At 48.3% G+C, this 20,284-nt stretch overlaps 1 protein-coding gene across 1 annotated transcript in view; it reads left to right on the top strand.

Moving 5' to 3' along the window:
• The window catches only part of LOC148161989 (voltage-dependent N-type calcium channel subunit alpha-1B-like), a 57,313-nt gene that overhangs the window by 16,125 nt on the left and 20,904 nt on the right, over positions 1–20,284 (top strand). The window contains exons 3-7 of the mRNA XM_088020489.1: positions 16,236–16,354; positions 16,861–16,963; positions 17,281–17,349; positions 18,133–18,412; positions 19,284–19,411. Coding sequence (XP_087876615.1) covers positions 16,236–16,354; positions 16,861–16,963; positions 17,281–17,349; positions 18,133–18,412; positions 19,284–19,411 — 699 coding nt within the window. The remainder of the gene's footprint in view (positions 1–16,235; positions 16,355–16,860; positions 16,964–17,280; positions 17,350–18,132; positions 18,413–19,283; positions 19,412–20,284) is intronic.

Below are 20,284 nucleotides of genomic sequence, written 5' to 3' on the forward strand. Positions count from 1 at the left end.
AGAGAAAGAAGTCCCATCTGTCCTCTGCTACAGAAGGTGAATTCCTGGGCCGGGTTGCCCTCAGGTACCTGAGGACATGGGAGTCCCCTGCAGGTCCCCTGGAAAGAAGGGTGTTGGGCACCCCAGGCCTGGAAAACAGTGAGCAGCACCCATCCCAGGCCACGGGTGCAGCCATCACCTGGCAGTGCTTGGCCTCAGACTCTCCCCCGGAAACTCTGGCTGGTTTTTCACAGATGTGTTTTCAGGAGTGTTCAGCACAGCGGTGGTGGAGAGAGCAGGCAATGCACCAGTACTAATGCCCAAGGAGATGGATGGTGGCTCAGTCCGTTAAGCCGCCGACTCTTGATTTTGGCTCAGGATGTGATCTCATGGTGTGGGATCGAGCCCCACGTAGGGTCTGTGTTCAGGGCAGCGCGGGCTCACGATTCTCTCTTCCACCTCCTGTGTCTACTACCACTCTCGTGCCACGCTCTTTCTCTAAAATAAATTAATAAAATCTTTATAAAAATGGAATCATACAGAATGTACTTTTAAAAAATGGTAAAAATCTATCATAAGATCTCACTGATATGAGGAATTCTTAATCTCAGGAAACCAACTGAGGGTTCCTGGAGTGGGGATGGGTTGGGAGGGATGGGGTGGCTGCGTGATAGACATTGGGGAGGGTATGTGCTATGGTGAGCGCTGTGAATCGTGTAAGACTGTTGAATCACAGACCTGTACCTCTGAAACAAATAATACATTATATGTTAAGAAAAAAGAAGAAGATAGTAGGAAGGGAAACATGATGCAATATATGGTGATTAACACAACATAATAAAAAAAGGAAAAAATTGTAAAAATCATAACATTGATTTTGCCATTTCAAACATTTTCAGTATAAAGTCCGGTAGTGTGAAGTCTATTTACACTGCTGTGATACATATCTTGAGAACATTTCATTTGCAAGTCTGAAATTCTGTACTCATTATTATTTGTTTTTCATGTAGAAAGCATATTTATTTATTTACTTATTTAATTAGGTTCAGTTAGCCAACATATAGTACATCTTTGGTTTTTGATGTAGTGTTCAATGACTCATTATTTGCATATAACCCAGTGCTCATCACAACATGTGCTCTCCTTAATACCCATCACCCCCAGATACCCCATCTCCCCACCTCCCTCCTTTCTGTAACTCTCAGTTAGGTTCCCGGAGTCCAGAGTCTCTCGTGATTTGTCTCCCTCTCTGATTTCTTCCCATTCAGTTTTCCTTCCCTTCCGCTGTGGTCCTCCACACTATTCCTTATGTTCCATATATGAGTGAAACCATATGATAGCTGTCTTTCTCTGCTTGACTTATTTCACTTAGCATAATCCCCTCCAGTTCAATCACGTCAGTGCAAATTGTAGGTATGTATCCTTTCTGATGGCTGAGTAATCTTCCCTTGTATATATGGACCACATCTTTATCCATTCATCTGTTGAAGGGCATTTCGGCTCCTTCCACAGTTTGGCTATTGTAGACATTGCTGCTATGAACATTGGGGTTCAGGTGCCCCTTCTTTTCACTACGTCTGTATCTTTGGGGAAATACCCAGTAGTGCAATTGTTAGTTAGTAGGGTAGTTCTATTTTTAACATTTTGAGGAACCTCCATACTGTTTTCCAGAGTGACTGTACCTGCTTGCATTCCCACCAACAGTGTAAGGAGGGTTCCTCTTTCTCCACATCCTCACAACATCTGTCGTTTCCTGACTTGTTAATTTTAGCCATTCTGACTGGTGTGAGGTGGTATCTCATTGTGGTTTTGATTTGAATTTCCATGATGGCTAGTGATGGTAAACGTTAGTCGTTTTTATGTCTTTTTTGGAGAAATGTCTGTTCATGTCTTCTGCCCGTTTCTTATTGGATTATTATTATTTTGTTGTTGTTGTTGTTGGGGTGTTGAGTTTGAGTTCTTGATAGATCTCGGATACCAGCCCTTCAACTGTAATGTCATTTGCAAATATCTTCTCCCATTCCATGGGTCGCCTCTTAGTTTTGTTGACTGTTTCGTTTGCTGTGCTGAGGCTTTTTATCTTGATGACGTCCCAAAAGTTCATTTTTGCTTCTGTTTCCCTTGCCTTTATAGACATGTCTTGAAAGAAGTTGCTGTGGCCGATGTCGAGGAGGTTACTGCCTCTGTTCTCCTCTAGGAGTTTGATGGACTCCTGTCTCACTTTGAGGTCTTTCATCCATTTTGAGTTTATCTTTGCGAATGATGTAAGAGAATGGTCGAGTTTCAATCTTCTGCATGTGGCTGTCCACTTTTCCCAGCACCATTTATTGGAGAGACTGTCTTTTTTCCATTGGACATTCATTCCTGATCTGTCAAAGATTGGTTGACCATAGAGTTGAGGGTCCATTTCTGGGGTCTCTATTCTGTTCCATTGATCTATGTGTTTTTGTGCCAATACCATCCTGTCACAGATTTGTAATATAGATTGAAGTCAGGCATTGTGATGCCCCAAGTTTGGTTTTCTTTTGCAACATTTTCCTGGCTATGTATCCTTGGCTGCATGTTCTCATTTAGTACCATGTACTTGTCTTTCCAGCCCTTTCTGGCTTGCCAGTTCCCTGGTGTTATTCTGACAGTATTCTGATGTTCCTCCCTCCGTACGTAAGAAATCTCTTCCCCCTGGCTGCTTTCTGTATTGCTTCCTTGGTTCTAAGATTTGCAAGTTTTCCATTTTTAATTCTAATAGTGTATTTATAGAATACTTTGGATTTTCTATGTACACCATCATCTTATCTGTGAATAGTCACAATTATCTCCTCAATGGGTATTCTTTTTGTTTCTCTTGGCTTATAACACTTGGGAGATTCTCCAAAGTAATGTTGACTAGAGTAGCATTGTTTGAAGATTTTAGTATACCTTTCGCAATATCCGATAGAAAAACAGACAAAACATTGGTAAGAAATGTGACCTATTTGACATATATGGAACATTACATAGTAAGTGCAGAATACATTATTTTCAAGTGGTCCTAGAATATTTACCCAAATAGCCGATACGTTGGGCCGTGAATCAAGTCTACACATTTTAAAAGCCTGAAATTAACTAGATTATATTCTTCGACCACAGGGGAATTGAGCCATAGTCATAATGAAAAGAAAACCAGGAAGTCCCTCAATGTTTAAAACTTAAATGTAACTTTGCTACATATCCTAAGGGTCAGAGAGGGAATCACAATGGAAATTCTCGATCTTTCCTACATCAGAGCTCACAGACAACGGCATTCTATCCATGAAGAGCACTATAAATAAGGTAGACAGGAGTTGAGGCTTAAGTCCGAGTTCTGCCTGCCTCAGCCACACCTGGCAGCCTTGGTATGTGGTCGCCCCCGGCTGCCCTTTCTGGCGGCCCTGAGCTAAGGGGGACAACATGGCCATGTGGAAATGGGAAGCTCCACACTCCTAGTGATGATGGTGTCTCCCACCCAAGCTGCCCTTTCTGGTGGCCCTGAGCTAAGGGGGACAACATGGCCATGTGGAAATGGGAAGCTCCACACTCCTAGTGACGATGGTGCTATTGTATTGTCCTCACCAGTCCAACAACATGATTTCTGAGTGAAAGATGACACAATAGCAGCTTCTTGACCTTCCTTAAGGTTTGAAAATCATCTTGTGAGTCATCTATTAGAAATAGGGTTTCAACACGTGTTCATTTATCTGGAAAAGAAATAGATCCAAATAGTAATTATGGCTTCCTGAGCACCTGCCGTTGAGTGCCATCACACTGGCTCTTTGTGGAATTCTCCCTCTTGAACTTCTAAACTATGAGGTAGGTATTATTAGTCACATTTTCTAGATGGTAAGTCAGGGGCTCAGAAACGATACGAGTCACAGAGGATTTGAGTGTCAGAGACCTAAGTGGGATCTCCAAACTGACTCCAAATCCTTTGTTATTCCATACACGGTACTATTTCCCTCTTTTTTTTTTTTAAGGTTTTATTTATTTATTTGAGAGAGAGAGAGAACGACAGAGCGCAAGAGCGGGAGGGTCAGAGGGAGAAGCAGACCCCCCGCCGAGCAGGGAGCCTGATGTGGGACTCGATCCTGGGACTCTAGGATCATGACCTGAGCCGAGGGCAGTCGCTTAACCAACTGAGCCACCCAGGCGCCCTGCTATTTCCCTCTTATCTCTGGTCTTCTCTATCTGGAAACATATCAAGGATCAGGAATTTTATGTTGTGTGGCCAACTGGAATGAATTCAGTTGGCCTTTTAACCTCTGCCCATCGTAATTGAAGGATCTTTGAGTGAGATACTCCACGATCTCTAGGAATAGAGACATTATAATATTTTTCTAATATTACAGTTACTGAAAGAACTATCTTTTTTTAGTTGATTCAGGCTCTGGTATGATCAGAGTGTACTGTAAGAGAGGTCTGAAATAGTATTTAAAAACACTCAGCTCAGCCTCTTCTACAAAGTGAGACCGTGCTTATAAACACAGCTGAAATAGTCTCTTAGCTACGATTATTTCCTTCCCAACCATCGTAGCGTTTATATGGTATGACTAAGACTTACATTAGTCAAAATCAGCAAGGAAAGAACTGAGACAGTGTATCCAAGCTTTAGGAGCACTTCATGTTTCCATTAGTGCTGTGAAAATGAGCTACTCTGTTTTATTCTGTAGTCTAAGGGAATGGTGCCAGACATCTCTAAGATGTCTAGTAGTTCTAAAATTCTGACTTTAAGTTATCTGTGTGCTTCAGAGATTTGGGCAGGAGAAAGGGAGGAGCCCAGCGTCTCTGAACCCCTCTGTTACCCGTGTGGACCATGGAACAGGTAAACTTCTGTAGGCATCATTTTGATTTCTTGGTACTATCGTTAAAGGTACTTTTGTCTCAAGTTCCTCCCTTGAGTAGTAATTCTAATGATAATGGAAATTTTAATCTTTTACCATCCATGGGCCCGGATCCGGGGCTCCCAGAGAAGCTATCCTTTAACATTTTACCAAGTTCCGAATGGGCAAAACCTCAGAGCGTGGGTCCTATTTCTGTCCCAAGCACATATTGTACATCTGGTTTGAGAAGAAAAAGATAACCCAAAAATGCCATTGCAAACATAAAGATAAGAAAAACGGAAGAACCTCTCTGGCGCCCATAAGATTAAAGTCATACCGACTTGCACAAACGGAAAGCATAGGAAGAAGTCTATAAGTTTCTGGAACGTTCTCTAGAAAGGGAAGGTGAAATTTACTCTGTGTGTTTTTAACATATCATTTGTTCCTTCATCTAACAGCGTTTATTCATTTGGGCCTAGGATATGGTTGAGTGGCCAGCATCTAGAGTTAGTTGGCTTTTTGTCGTAGGATACAGACTCGGATGATGTCTTGTCATTTGTCAAAGGTGATGTTTCATAATTGATTAGTCTTTTCATCAGAAGAGTTACAATTAGGGTCGAGGGAAAAATCAAAATTATTCAAAGCAGCCTTTTACTGTTTAAAAGTTGAGCTTGAGGGGCGCCTGGGTGGCTCGGTCATTAAGCGTCTGCCTTCGGCTCAGGTCATGATCCCGGGGTCCTGGGATCGAGCCCCGCATCGGGCTCCCTGCTCCGTGGGAAGCCTGCTTCTCCCTCTCCCACTCCCCCTGCTTGTGTTCCCTCTCTCGCTGTGTCTCTCTCTGTCAAATAAATAAATAAAATCTTTAAAAAAAAAAAAGTTGAGCTTGACTTTCTAGTTTTTCTATATGTGTCATCTAGATATTTTGACATGCTGATTTTCTCTGTAGCTTCTTTGGTGGTGGAGTCAGAAGGAGAGTCTTTGAGAATTCTGGATGCTGGTGGCATCAAGGGGCTTGGCGTCAGGAGCACAGGTTGAGTTCTGGAACTGCTTGCCTGACCCTAGGTGAGTCAGGTTATCCCACAGAGCTTCCATTGACTCCTTATGAAATTGCTGGCATCTAATATCTATGGAAAGGCTTTTTCCACAGAAACTGTTCTGCCTGATGAAGAGCAATTAAAAATGAGGTGATTTGGGCTGTGTTATTCTGTGAATAAAGGTTTTAACCCCCCCCGTCATAGGATACGGTGTTTTATTGTACAAGGAGTCCTCAGAAGGCTGCAATGAAAGAAGCAGGTCTCAGAGCATGTCCATGTTCCATTGATACGTTCCTTACAGTTTGCCCAGGTAGGAAGGTAATTGGAGAGAAATACGACAGAAGGGGAAAGTAGTGAACCATTCATTGGGTAGCCTTCCACCTTTCTCATGAAAGCCTTGGGCCAGTGTCATTTTGGAAGAAGAGGGGAGTCCTGGAGCTGTGCAGCGGATGGGGGAGTTCCAGGTCTGGGTAAAGCTGACAGGGGTCTCAGAGGAGAGCTGAGTGCATCGAGCAGAAGGGTGTCGGCAGGGCGGGCTCCAGGGGTGGCTTTGGGTCTCCCAAGTGAGAGTGGTGACAGGTGGAGGGCCGTGAGGAGGTTCCTGGCCGAGGACAGGTAAGGCCCAGGTGGAGAGCTGGCCGAGCACCTTCTTCTGTGCCACCAGCCTCACCCAACATACACGACATCATCGTCTGTCCCTGTCACTCCAGTTCAGACGTCTCAGAGGTGCCAGGCCAAGACGTTTGTTTGAGCTTCTTTCTTTGAGTGTGTGTGAAGTTTCAAAATTTTGATTATGGAAATGACGGGTCATCGGAACATCTGTTACTCTTTTATTTCCTGCTCTTCTTTCCATCACCAAAGTGAATCATACCTGCTAGTGGAAGGGGCTATCTGTGTGTTTTTATATCCCGATTTAATTAAACAGTGGGAAAATAATCTTCCGAAATATTATGAGAATGCTTGGTGGGTGTTCATGTTTTCCTCTTCCATGAACCACATTCCGATACTAGAAATCATGTTTTAAAGTAAAACACAGCCTCAGAGCTGTAACAAGGTGCCCTGCCCTTTGTGAGAGGGGCACATGGAGAAGGAGTGTAGGTTTTTCAGGAGCTCGTGGAGTGGTGCATCGTGCTCCCAACGGAAATCGAGCCCCCTGTTAGCCTTCCCTGAGGGGGCTGCTTACCTGGTGGCCCATCCTGGGCTCTGGAAGCTTGACCCGGTGAGTCACTTGTGACTTGAGCTGGGGGATTTGTGAAGAAAATGGAAGGAATCCTGGAGGGTGCCTGCATCCTTTGTACTCGGACAACTCCACGTAGCAAAGGAACTCATCATACTGTGAGGCATGTCGGGATCCCTGAGGGAAAGGGCTTCACTTCGTGGGCTGAGGTAGTGTCTTCATCCTTATCTGGACCAAGCCATGTTGTATGGCTATGGAGATCCAGACCCTTATGTGACCATGTCATTATTATTATTATTATTATTATTATTATTATTATTATTATTTTGAGAAAACAATATAGACATTGACTTTGAGATACAAATATCGTAAAGAAAAACACAAGATCAAATATATATATATAATGATTGAACTCGTGGCCTCTCTCATTAGTATGGGTAATGTAGGGCTGCCCGTATGAGAAAGACCAAGGAATTATATTTCAATTAGAAGTGTGCTGTGCACACATAGTGTTTTATTCTGTCATTTGCCTTATTTTTTCTGGAGGGAAAATAGAGTGGTGACTGGAGCTTGGTTTCTGATTTTAAGGAATGGGAGACAAGTGAATTGCAAGACCAGTGTTGATGCTGACATGGTGCTCAATGCCCAGTGAGCGAAGGTTTGAAGCTTGGACTTGGAAGCCTTGGTGTTTGGCGAGGATGTTGTCCGAGTTTCCAGCACATCGAGTCACTTGGCTGGTGTGCCTAATCGAGCTAGTTCCTGCCTTTCTAAGGGCAGTTTGAAAGTGGCTTGAAACCCTAGGGTACTTGTGGAGTGGTCTGGATGGGACACCTGTGTGGGCCAGTGTAGACGCCACCCAGGGAATTCCAGAGCTAATGGTGAGCACATTTGTGAGGCTGGAGTTTGCTTCTCTGTGAGAAGCATTGAGTTGCAGTGGAAAGACGTCGCTGGGTCTTATGACTCACTGTGTGAGCAGGTCTGAGCCTGGCAGGGTAGTCGGATCAGATAGCTGGGAGGTTGTGATGCCGTGGTGGTGGACCGTCGCTCATGATGCGCAGGCCAGCTTGCTACAGGGACAGGGATTGGGCTGTACTCCCTGGCCAGCCCTCCTGCTGCAGATGTGATGAGAGAGTTGCTTCCTGTTTGGTGCTTGAGCCCTCGGCTCAGCAGGGTGGTTGGTGGGAAGCAGCCCACAGGCAGCATTATCGATTCTTGCCCATTGTGCCCCTGCTTCCTCAGAGGAGGCACAGCAGATGTCCTCTGCCTGGTGTGTGTGAATTCAGTCAGCAGAAGCAGTTCTTCCAGAGCCCCACCCCTGAGAAATCCTCTCCACATTCCTGTGCTGTGTGCAAGAGGTCGCTTTTCATCTGGAACTGAAATCTCAGCTCCTACCGTTAGGTTCCGAGGCCACACAGGACACCAGTATCCGTGCAGTTCTACTTCTGCATGGGGCCTGATGTGCGAGACTGAGGCCGAGCCTGGTCGGCCTGTTGATGCCGCTGCAGGCTCCTTCCTGGAAAATGTGCAGCACAGCCTGGTTTGTGATGATATTGCAGGAAAGAGGGACAGGTGCACCACTCTGCCTGACCGCCGGAGTATTCCGGACGTCAATCCCAGGTGGTTGGTGCAGGGAGGAGAGATGTCTGTTTCCCAGGACCTTGGTCAGAGGGAGAGTTGGATCCTGGGATGGGTCTCTGTTCAGCTTTCTCAGATGAGCACCTCAGGCAAGGAGAGGAAGTGTGAATGCTCACCTGTAATTGAGGAAGGTGTCTGGCTTCAGGTCTCATGGGCAGGTGGATTCCTCGTGTGGCTCATTTTCCTGATAGTGTTCAGGGTGCAGTCGATGGACCCCTGGTCCTTGGCATCCTGGCTGTGCCAGAGCCCTGGGGCACCTTTTCCCCCGGGGCTTTGGACCAGGAAATCGGAGGGAGTCAGTGGTGAAAGCGTCAGTGTAGGCCTTCGTTTCTGCCCTGCCGAGATGGACTGGTGACTGTGATAACTGCTACGGAAATACGGAGCAGGAGACGGGGCTGGGGTGCTGCAGGGGAGGTAAGGGTGGTGCTTGCTATTCACATAGAGCCAGGTGGGACTTCACTGGGAAGGTGATCCTTGAGTCAAGATCTAAAGAAGGTGAGTGATATCACATCAAGAGCATTCTAAACGGAAGGAAAGCATGTGTATAAGTCCCGGGGCAGGAGTGTACCAGGTATGTCCAGAAGTAGCAAGAAGGCCCTGTGGCCACGGGAGACAGCTTAGGACATCACCTCAGGGAGGTGACAGAGGGAGACAGAAAGCCATTGCAGTGCTGTGACCCCATGGGACCCTGTTTCACTGGGCCATCCTGGCTACAGTGTTGAGAATAGATGACAGAGGATTGAGGATGGGCAGGGGAGGTCCATGATGAAGCTTTTCCAGGAACTCAGGCAAGAGATGGCCTCTAGTGTGGACCAGATAGGTGGCCTTGGAAGGCGTGGTCAGTCCTATTCTGGGTACGTTTAAGAAGGAGCTCACCGGATTTGCTGATGGGTTAGATACTGGGAATGGGAGAAAGAGGAATTGGGGTAACTCCCAGCTGTGGCTGGTTGTCCTGAGCGAGGAGAAGGAGGAGGCTTCTGGGGGTAGGAGGTCGTCTGTGTTCCGCATGCTCAGGAAGGTGCCTTTCACGGTGGATCTGCTGATGTGCGTGTCCAGGAGAACAGTTAACATCTACTCCCTCAGCGACTTTCAAGTACAATATCCCCCACTTTTTAAAAGTTCACGGTACACATGGCTTTTTTTTTTTTTTTTTTTAAAGATCTGTTTCATTACCCAGCTTCAATAACAGGAGGAATCCTGAAGAGGATTTTGCTCTTATGAAAAAAGTCGAAAAGTGAGCATTGCGTTCATCATCTGTTTTGCGGGGAGCCACTGCAGGGGCAGCGTGCACCTCAACCAGGTCTTTCCTGGGAACCGCTCTCCACGTCCAGCCCCCAGCACTTTGAATTGTGTCTGTGAGCATCTGCTGTGCTTCATCTCCATTTATTTTGGGCATCTGTTAGGAAGTCGTGTCCCGAGGCCTAGGAAAAGCCAAAGAGAAGTCGTTTTTGGAGCCTGAGCACGCTATTTTTTTCTGTAGAAATGAATGGTAATTCCTCCTTTGGTCTACACCATTCTTGCTGTGAGAGGTTTCCTTCCTAGGAAGGAAGGAAACTACTTTCAAATAGCGGGGGAACCTGTACGCCATCCTGCAGGGTTAGCTTTAGTCTCCATGCTGCACAGAACGTTCCATGACTTATGCATTTTATCACTCAAACATTTTGCCTTTTTTTTAAAGATTTTATTTATTTATTAGAGAGAGAGAATGAGAGATAGTACGGGAGGGAAGAGGGTCAGAGGGAGAAGCAGACTCTCTGCTGAGCCGGGAGCCTGATGTGGGTCTCGATCCCGGGACTCCTGAGCCAAAGGCAGTCGCTTAACCAACTGAGCCACCCAGGCGCCCAAACATTGTGCCTTTGACCACCTTCCCCCATTCCTCCCCCATCCCTGGATCTGGCAACCAGCAATCTGTTCTCAGTATCTGTGCATTCAGTATTTTTTTTTCCATGTGGAACGTCCATGAACATCTGGTATTTGTCTTTCTGTGTCTGAGTTACTTAGCATAATGCTCCCAAGGTCTCTGTTTCCATGTCTGGCTACTGTGAAGAATGCTGCAGTGAACATGGGAGTGCATCTATCTTTTTGAGGTAGTGTTTTTGTGTTCTCCAAATAAATCCACCCAGAGCAATCACTGGGTCATGTGGTAGTTGTATTCATTTTTCCAGGAACCTCCATACTCTTTGTCACAGGTGCTGTACCAATGTACATTCCCACCAACAGTGCACAGGGTCCCCTTGTCTGCACACCCTTGACCACACCTGGTGTCTGTCTCTGGGACAAATGCCATCCCGACAGGTGTGGGGAGATAGCGGATTATGGGTTTGACTTAGGTTTCCCTGACGACGATTAGTGATGTTGAACAACTTTTTCTGTGTCTTTTGACCACCTGGGTGCCATCTTTGGAAAGTATTCACATATTCTCCCCATTTTTTATACAGGTTTTTTTGTCTGTTTTGATTTGTATGAGTGTTTTGTATATTTTGGATATTAGCCTCTTCTCATACATATGATTTGCAGATTTTTTTTTCTCATTGGGTAGGTTGCCTTTTAAGTTTTGATGGTTTCTTTTGCCATGTAGAAATTTCAGTTTTATGTCGTTCCCCTTGTTTATTTTTGCATTTGTTGCCTTTGCCTTTGGTGTCCGATCTAAAAGACTCTTTGCCAAAACCAATGTCGAGAAACTCACTACCTGTGTTTTGTTCTCGGAGGTTTATGGATTCTGGTCTTATATTCAAGTCATTCATCCATTTAAAATTTTTGTGTGTGCTGTCAGAAAGCAATCCAGCTCCATTCTTCTGCATGTAGTGTGCGGTTTTCCGGGACCGTTCACTGAAGAGGCAGTCCTTTCCCCGTTGTATATTTTCTGCTCCTGTGTCGTAAGTTAAGGCCATACATGTGTGGGTTAGTTTCTCAGGTTTCTTCTTCTTCTTCTTCTCCTCCTCTTCCTCTTCCTTCTCCTCCTCCTTCATTTTTTTGTTTTACAGTTTATTTTTTGGGAAAGTATTTTTTCCTGTTGGAATATATGCAGTGTGGACTTTATTGATTACATGTTCATACTATTTGTTAGGACATTTCTCTCGTGTGTTTTTGTAAATGACTTGCCGGATTTATAGCTTTCAACAGGTTTAACATTTGGGCAGAACTACTCAAAATGTTATATTCTTCCATCAGATCAGAGATTGTGTCTGATTGTCTTTTGTGATGCTGTCAGTTGTGATGATTGATATCTCTGTTTCTTTTCCCTGATAGGTTTATTAAAATGATTTTAATATTTCTTAAAAACGTGGATTCTAAATCACTCTTATTTAATAATATGTGTTTATATAAAACAAGTTTAAAGAAATGCATTTATTGGAATCAGCTGTTGAAACAGGAGATAAATATTCTCGTTCAGAGTTAATAATAATTATATCAGAGCTAAGTTTAAATATACCTTTAATGTACTGACTCTAATGAGTACACTTTGCCCAAAGTGCTGTGATTATCATTTCCTGAGCTTTCTATTCGGTTCCATTGACCTGTGTGTCTGTTTCTATGTCAGCACCATACAGTTTTGATGAGCACAGCTTTGTAATCTAGCTTGAAATCCGGGCGTGTGGTGACTCCTGCTCTCTTCTTTCTCCAGGTTGCTCTGGGTATTTGGTGTCTTCTGTGATTCCATATGAATTTTAGGACTGTCTTCTATTTCTTTGAATAATGGCACTGGAATTCAGATCGGGATTTCATCACATCTGTAGATTGCTTTGGTTGCTGTGGACATGTGAACATGATTAACTCTTCCGGTTAATGAGCAGGACGAATGCTTCCGTTTATTTGTGTCGTCCTCTGTTTCTTTGACCCATACACGCCCCCTCAACATGCATGTGTTTTTCCTTCCTTTTGCAACATGTGTTCAGTGTACCAGGTCTTTCTCATTCTTGGTTACTTTTCTCCTAGGTTTTTTTTTTCTTGATGCAATTGTAAATGGCATTGCTTTCTTATTTTCTCTCTGTGAAGGTTTGTCATCAGTACACAGAAATGCAACAAGTTGGGACACCTGTGTGGCTCGGTCGGTTAAGCATCTGTCTTTGGCTCAGGTCACCATCCCGGGGTGCTGTCATCGAGACCCTCAGTGGACTTCCTGCTCAGTGGGGAGTCTGCATCTCCCTCTCCCTCTGCTGCTCACCCTGCTTGTCCTGTCTCTCTCTGTCAAATAAAGTCTTTAAAAAAAGAAATGCAACAGGTCTCTGTATATTGCCTTTGTATCCTGCAGCTTTACTGATTTTGTTGATTCTAACAGTTTTGTTGGAATCTCTATGGAATTCTATATATAGTATGTCCTTTGCAAACAGTGACAGTTTTCCTATTTGGATTTCGTCTTTTCTTTCTTTCTTTCTTTTCTTTTTGTCTGAATGCTTTGGCTAGGTCTTTCAATACTGTGTTGAATGAAAGTGATGAGAGTGGGCATCTTTGTCTTGTTTTTTCGTCTTTTATATAATATGTTTTATATTTATTCATGAGAGTCAGAGAGAGAGAGGCAGAGGCAGAGAGAGAAGCAGGCTCCCCGTCTAGCAGGAAGCCCAATGCAGGACTCGATCCCAGGACCCTGGGATTGTGACCCAAGCCAAAGGCAGACGGTTAACCATCTGAGCCACACGGGCGCCCTCTTTGTCTTGTTTTTGATCTTAGTGGAAATGTTTTCAGCTTTTCACCCTTGGGTATGATGTCAGCTGTGAGTTTTTCATATATGGACTTTGTTATTTTGAGGTGTGTTCCCTCTATACCCAGATGGTTTAGAGTTTTTATCATAAATGCATATTGAACTGTCAAGTGTTCCTGTTGAGGTACAGCGGAATGTGGGGGTTCGCCGGGATAGGCGTGCAGATTTCTCCAGGACACACACCTTTCCGTAGTTCCAAATGACGCAGGATCCTTCTCGGTGGCAGCCTGAGTTCTCTCCTATTATTGAGGTGTCCCCAGTGCCCGGAGCTTTGTAGCCGGGACTCTGGGGAAAAACCCATCAGAACCCAAGCCAGGGTTAGGGCTCGGGACTACGGGCATGACAGGCCCGATCTGCTAGCACTGTGGCAGGCTTTCTAGGGGATGGATTTGAGGGTGTGGATCAGGATGAATGTCATGCCAGGGATTTTGGCCAGGGGGCCGCTGAAAGTGGGGGTTTGCTAGGATGGGCCTCCGGAGTTCCCAATGGCGAGGTTTCCTTCTGTGTGTCAGTCGGAGTCCTCTGGTATTGCTCAGTTGTCCCCAATCCCTGGAGTTTAGAGGAAGGCCTCTGGGGACAGACCCTTCACAAGCCAAAATAGGGTTAAGGTTAGGGCTTATGTGCGTGGCAGGCCCGATCTACCAACAGTGTGGTGAGCTTCTCAGGGAGCCGAATTGTGGGCATGGGTCAGGGTGAGTGCCATGCCCAGGATTTTAGGCCCGACCCCTGAATGTGGGAGATGGATGGGGTGGACATGCAGGTTTCTCTTGCCCTGAATGCTTTCTGGAGTCCAAACGGTGAGGTTTCCTTCTGGGTGTAGGCTGAGTCTTCTGGTCCTTCTCAGGTGGTCCCAATTCCTGGGGCTTTGGAAACAGGCCTCTGAGAACCGACTCCTGAGAAGCAAACCTAGGTTATGGTAGGGCCTTAGGGGCTTGGCAGGCTGAATCTACGGGCACTATGGCTAGCTTCCCGGGGGTCTGAGTTGAGGCCGTGTGTCGGTGTGAGTGTGAAGCTCATGGTTTGCGGCAAGGGGGCCAATGAAAGTGCAGGTGTGCTTTAATGTGCGTGCAGTGCACTCCTGCTCTGAACGCTTCCCGCAGTCCAAATGGTGCGGTTTCCTTCTGGGTGACAGCCTGAGTCCCCTGGTATTGCTCAGGTGTCCCATTTCCTGGGACTTTGGAGCCAGGCCTCTGGGGACGGATCCCTCAGAAGCCAACCTAGGGTTAGGATAATGGCGTAGGGTTATTTCAGCCACATCTGCCAACACTGTGTCATGCTTCCCAGGGCTCTCAGTTGGGGGATGGGTCAGAGTGAGTGTCAGGCTCAGGGTATGCCGCCAGGGGACCCCTGAACGTGGGGTTTCGCTGGGATGGGCAAGTAGGGTTCTCCTGCTCTGAATGCTTTCCAGGTTTCCAAATGGCAGAGTTTCCTTCTGGGTGGCAGGCTGAGTTCTTTGGTATTTCCCATGTGTCATCAATCCCTGGGGCTTTATTGCCAGGCCTCTGGAGACAGAGCCCACAGAAGCAAACCCTGAGTAAGGGTTAGGGCCTATGGGTGTGGCAGGTCCAATCGGCTTGTGCCGTGGAATGCTTCCCAGGGGCATGAGTTGACCACGTGGGTCACAGTGAGATTAAGGTCAGGGTTTGCAGCCACTGAAAGTAGGGGTACGCTGGGATGGGCATGCAGAGTTTTCCTACTCTGAATGCTTTCTTGAGTTCCAAATAGTGTGTTATCCATCTGGGTGGCAGGTTGAGTCCTCTCGTATTGCACTGCTGTCCCGAATCCCTGAGGCTTTGGAGCCAGGTCTCTGGGGAAAGAAACCTCAGAAGCCTACCTAGGATTAGGGTTGGCCGTAGGGGCATGGCAGTCGATGTGCCAGCACTGTGGCGAGCTGGGGTCTGAGTTGAAGGCATGAATCAGGGTGAGTGTCAAGCTCAGGGTTGGTGGCCGGGTGTCCTCTGAATGTTGAGGTTCGCTGGAATTGGCATGCAAACATCTCCTGCTGTGAATGCTTTCTGGGGTTCCAATTGGCATGGTTTCCTCCAGGGTGGCCGGCTGTGTCCTCTTGTATTGCTCAGATGTCCCCATCTATAGTGCTTAGGAGCCAGGTCTCTGGAGACACAACCCTAGGAAACCAACCTGTGTTTATAAGGCCTAGGGTCAGGGCGAACTGTACGTGTCCACACTGGGGAGAGCTTCCCAGAGGTCTGTGTTGATGGCATTGTTCAGGGTGAGTGGCAGGGTCAGGGTCTGCTGCCAGGGGGCCAATAGATGTGGGTTATGACTGGGTTGAGCATGCTGAGGTCTCCTGCTCTGAATCCTTTCCATAGTTCCAAATGGCGCATTTTTCTTCTGGGTGGCAGCCTGACTCCATTGAAATGGCTCAGGTGTTCTGAATCCTTGGGGCTTTGGATACAGGCTCTGGGGACAGAGCACTCAGAAGCCAACCTAGGGTTAGGCTTAGGGGCATGACAGGCCTGATGTGCTGGCGCTGTGATGACCTTCCCGGGGTCTGAGTTGAGGCCGTGGGTTAGGTTGAGTGTCAGGCTCAGGGTTGGCCACCAGAGGGCGCCAGATTTGTGAATTGGCTGGGATGGGCATTCAGAGTTGTATTCTGAACGCTCTCCGGAGTTGCAAGTAGTGTTTTTGAATTCTTTTTGGGAAGCTGAGTCCTCTGGTGTTGCTCAGTTATTGCCATCCCTGGGGCTTTGGAGCCAGGCTTCTGGGGACAGAAGCTGAGAAGCCAACCTAGGGATAGGCTAACGGTCTAGGGTCGTTTCAGCCCTCATCTGCCCCCGCTGGGGCAAGCTTTGGGGGACGGGGGATCTGAGTGGGGGGCATGGGTCAGGGTGAGAGTGAGGCTCAGGGTTTGCGGGCAGGGGGCCATTGAAAGTGGCATTTCGCCGGGATGGGCACGCAGAGTGCTCCTACTCGGAAAGCTTTGCCCCCGAGTTCCCAGCGGTGCGGCTTCCTCCTGTGGGACAGGCTGCATCCTCTGGTATTGCTCAGGTGCCCCCAACCCCTGTGGCTTTAGAGCCAGGCCTCTGGGGCCAGAGCCCTCAGAAGCCAGTGAGGGATAGGGTTAGGGCCTAGGGGCACGGCAGGCCCGACGTACCAGCACTGTGGCCTGCTTCCCCGGGGTTTGTCTGGAGGGCCTGGGTGAGGTTGATTGTGAGGCTCAGGGTTTGCCGCTAGAGGGCGCAAAATTTGTGCATTCCTTGGGATGGGCATTCAGAGTCCTCCTGCTCTGATTGCTTTCAGGAGAGCAAATGGTGCGTTTACTTTCTGGGTGGCAGCCTGAGTCCCCGATACTGCTCGGGTGTCCCGAATCTTTGGGGCTTTGTAGCCAGGTTCTGGGGACTGACCCCTCAGAAGCCAACCTCGACTGAGTGTTAGGACATAGGGACACGGGAGGCCTGATGTGCCAGCGCTGCGTCGAGGTTCCCGGCGGTGGGGGTTAAGGGCGTGGGTCAGCGTGAGTGTCTTGCTCTTCTTTTCGGCCAGGGAACCGCCGAAAGTGTGAGTTCGCTGGGATGGGCATGCCGCGTTCTCCTGCTGTGAATCCTTTCCGGAGTTCCAAACGGCGGGCTTTCTTTCTGGGTGGAAGGTGAGTCCTCTGGTATTGCTCTGGAGCGAGCCCGAGGGAACAAAGCACTCAGGAGCCAACCTAGGGTTGGGGTTAGGGCCTAGGGGTTAGAGTGTAGGGATTAGGGTGTAGGGGTTAGGGCCTACGGGTTAGCGCGTAGCAGTTAGGGCATAGGGGTTAGGGTGTAGGGCCTAGGGTTAAGGTTAGGGTTAGGGCCTAGGGTAGGGCCAGGGTTAGTGTTAGGGCCTAGGGTTAGGGTGTAGGGTTTGGGTTTAGGGGTTAGGGGTAAGGGTATGGGTTAGGGTATGGGTTAGGGTACGGGTTGAGGTATGGGTTAGGGTTCGGGTACGGGTGCTCTGGGTTCTGCTGACACTGTTCACAGTGTCCACAGGAGAAGGGTGGCCCATGTGAGTGCTCACTGGCTCATTGTAGCAGATCATGCTATAGCAGAGGGGCAGCTTGGGCAGGGAGTCCCAAACTCTGCCTCTGTTTGTGTTCTAGTCTTCCAGCAAATACACCATAGTCTCTTGCACCTACCAGGTAAGACATGGCTCTGCCTTCTGGCGGGCAACCTGGAAAGAGGATGAGATTAAGACAAAGTACACAGCATAGTGATCTCCTGAAAATCGTTTTTGAGTGGCTGAAGGCCAGAGGGAGGATGGGTCTATTTGGTGTCTCCCTGTGCTACCCTTCTGGCCTCAGTTAAGGGTAGACAGAGGGATGTATGTATTCAGTGCCACACTGGATGACTGGGGACTTCCTTTGGGGCTGGGAGGACCACCGCTCAGAAGGTAGGCTCAATGCTGTGCCAGGAGCCCAGGGCTTTCTAAAGGCAGGTGAAGCTGGGTATGAACTGGTGAGCTGGGCCTGAGCAGGTGTGAGCCAGGAGTAAGCAGGCAGGGCAGAACTCCTGGGCCTCCACCTGTCCTGGGGTTAGGACCTCCGGTCCCTGGAGACCTCCTGTTGATGGCCCTCCAACAGCCCTGAGAACAAGCCCTATAGGGAGGGTAGTCTACCTCAGGAGACTGCGGTCCTGGGGAGCGGCCTGGGGCCCGCAGTGTTGAGCATCCCTTTCCTCTTGCCATCTCTGGGCTCAGATATGCAAGCCTCACCTGTGATACAGGTCTTGACTTTCCCATGGCCCTTTCCTCAGGGGTCCCCCTGACACTTGGTGTTTGCCCTTGGTGCAGGGTCCTGAAACACTCTGTGGCTGCCACCTATGAGGAGCAGGGCCCAGGCCCTGGGTACCGCATGGAGCTGTCCATCTTCTATGTGGTCTACTTCATGGTCTTCCCCTTCTTCTTCGTCAACATCTTTGTGGCCTTGATCATCATCACCTTCGAGGAGCAGGTGATGTCTGAATACAGCCTGGAGAAGAACGAGGTGGGTGGCTCCCTCTACTGCCTGAGTGGCTCAGTCGTCAAGCGTCTGCCTTCGGCTCAGGTCACGATCCCAGGTCCTGGGATCGAGTCCCACATCGGGCTCCCTGCTCCATGGGAAGCCTGCAACTCCCTCTCCCACTCCCCCTGCTTGTGTTCCCTCTCTCGCTGTGTCTCTCTCTGTCAAATAAATAAATAAAATCTTAAAAAAAAAAATTTGGGGGGCGCCTGGGTGGCTCAGTCGGTTAAGCGGCTGCCTTCGGCTCAGGTCATGATCCTGGGGTCCTGGGATCAAGCCCCGTGTCAGGCTCCCTGCTCGGCGGAGAGCCTGCTTCTCCCTCTCTGCCTGCCTCTCTGCTTACTTGTGCTCTCTATCTCTCTGTCAAATAAAATAAAATCTTTAAAAAAAAATAAAAAAAATAAAAAATAAAAAAAAAGAATTTTTGAAACTAGAGAGGTGGTTGCATAATATTGTGAATACACTAAAGCCACCGAGTTGTACTCTTCAAAATGATTAAATGTATGTTATGTGAATTTCAACTCAATTAAACAAAAAAGAAGGTGAGCTTTTGGCCTCTGGAGTCCAAACTACTAACTCCAAAGTCACTGTTTTCCTTGAAGGCTGGCTAGGTGGGGAAGAGGGTGGTGATGGGAGGTGGGGCGGGAGGGGTGCCAACATGAATTAGGGTAGGGCAGCAGAAGCAGGGAGTGGGAGGGACCTGGGTTAGTTTGCGGGACCAGAACCCCGGGGTAGGAGGCTGGCTGCTGCGGGGGCTGGTGGTGGTGGTGGTGCAGGGGAGGCCCAGAGGCTGGGGGGAGCAGGGCTGGACGGGCTCTGGCTGAGTCAGAGTGGCCTCCGCTGCCACGATGGTTTCGCACAGACTTTGGCTGGAGGGTAAGGGCTAGGGTAGAGGGCGGGCTGAGGTCTCTCTACGTCACCCCTTCTCCTTCCTGTCCTGCAGATGTTGAGCCCCTTTGTGGCCGTGATCATGGACAATTTTGAGTACCTTACACGGGACTCTTCCATCCTAGGGCCTCACCACCTGGACGAGTTCATCCGGGTCTGGGCTGAGTACGACCCGGCTGCGTGGTGAGTGGCCCCCGTGTTCCGTGGTCCTCAGGGTGGTCTGTGCCACGGATCTCGGGACAGGGCTGGGTGGCTTCAGACCTGTGTCATGTGGCACAGGTTTTGTCAAACCCCCTCAGGTTTTGGCGGGGTCCGCAGAGGGTGGTGCCAGGTCCCCTTCTAGGTGGCACGCTCCTTCTCATGCCCACAGTGCTCTTACACAGCTCCCTGGGCGGAGAAATGCTCTGTGAGACCCTTAGTCCAGGCTTAGGAGGTTCCAAGGGGTCTGTGAGGCTCAAGTCTCTTGCCAAATGGGAGTGTACTGTCTCCTCACAGGTCTGTCACATGAGGGGCGTGGAGGGCTCAAGGGAGAGGGTGTGGACACAGCAGGAGGGCCTTCCCTTGGGGCCTCACCATCCTCATGAAGCTTGGAGGCCTTCATGGCAGAAATGACATTCTTCCCGCCCATGGGCTCAGGCCTCTCCCTCTCTGCCATCTCTTGGGAACAGGAGCCAACATGCACCTGTGTCCCCAGCCCAGGCTGCAAATAGCGGGCGCTTGGTGAACTTTCACTGAAATTAAAGGAGCTACCAGGAAGGGTCTAGTATGTTGAAGACCCTTTGGTCATGGTGGGAAAGGGTTACTGTGTTGCATTAAGTGAGGGGTAGTTTGTTTCCAGACAGAGCAAGTATGTCATGAGGGGACTGGCTTGCATTAGAAGGGTGTTCCGTGATCCATGGGAGAGTCCTGCACACCCAGGACACATACTCTTATCCTCGGGGCTAGCAAAGCAGCATGGACTCACCATCTGCCCATTTGTTCCTTCATCACTCGCTTCTTCATTTGCTTATTCATTTATTCATTCTCTCAAGCGGATACTTGAGTAGTTATTCGGGG

The sequence above is a fragment of the Eumetopias jubatus genome, unplaced genomic scaffold (genome assembly GCF_037043125.1).
Source record: "Eumetopias jubatus isolate StellerSeaLion01/CBP00866 unplaced genomic scaffold, mEumJub1_p1.0 scaffold_30, whole genome shotgun sequence".
Lineage (NCBI taxonomy): Eukaryota > Metazoa > Chordata > Mammalia > Carnivora > Otariidae > Eumetopias > Eumetopias jubatus.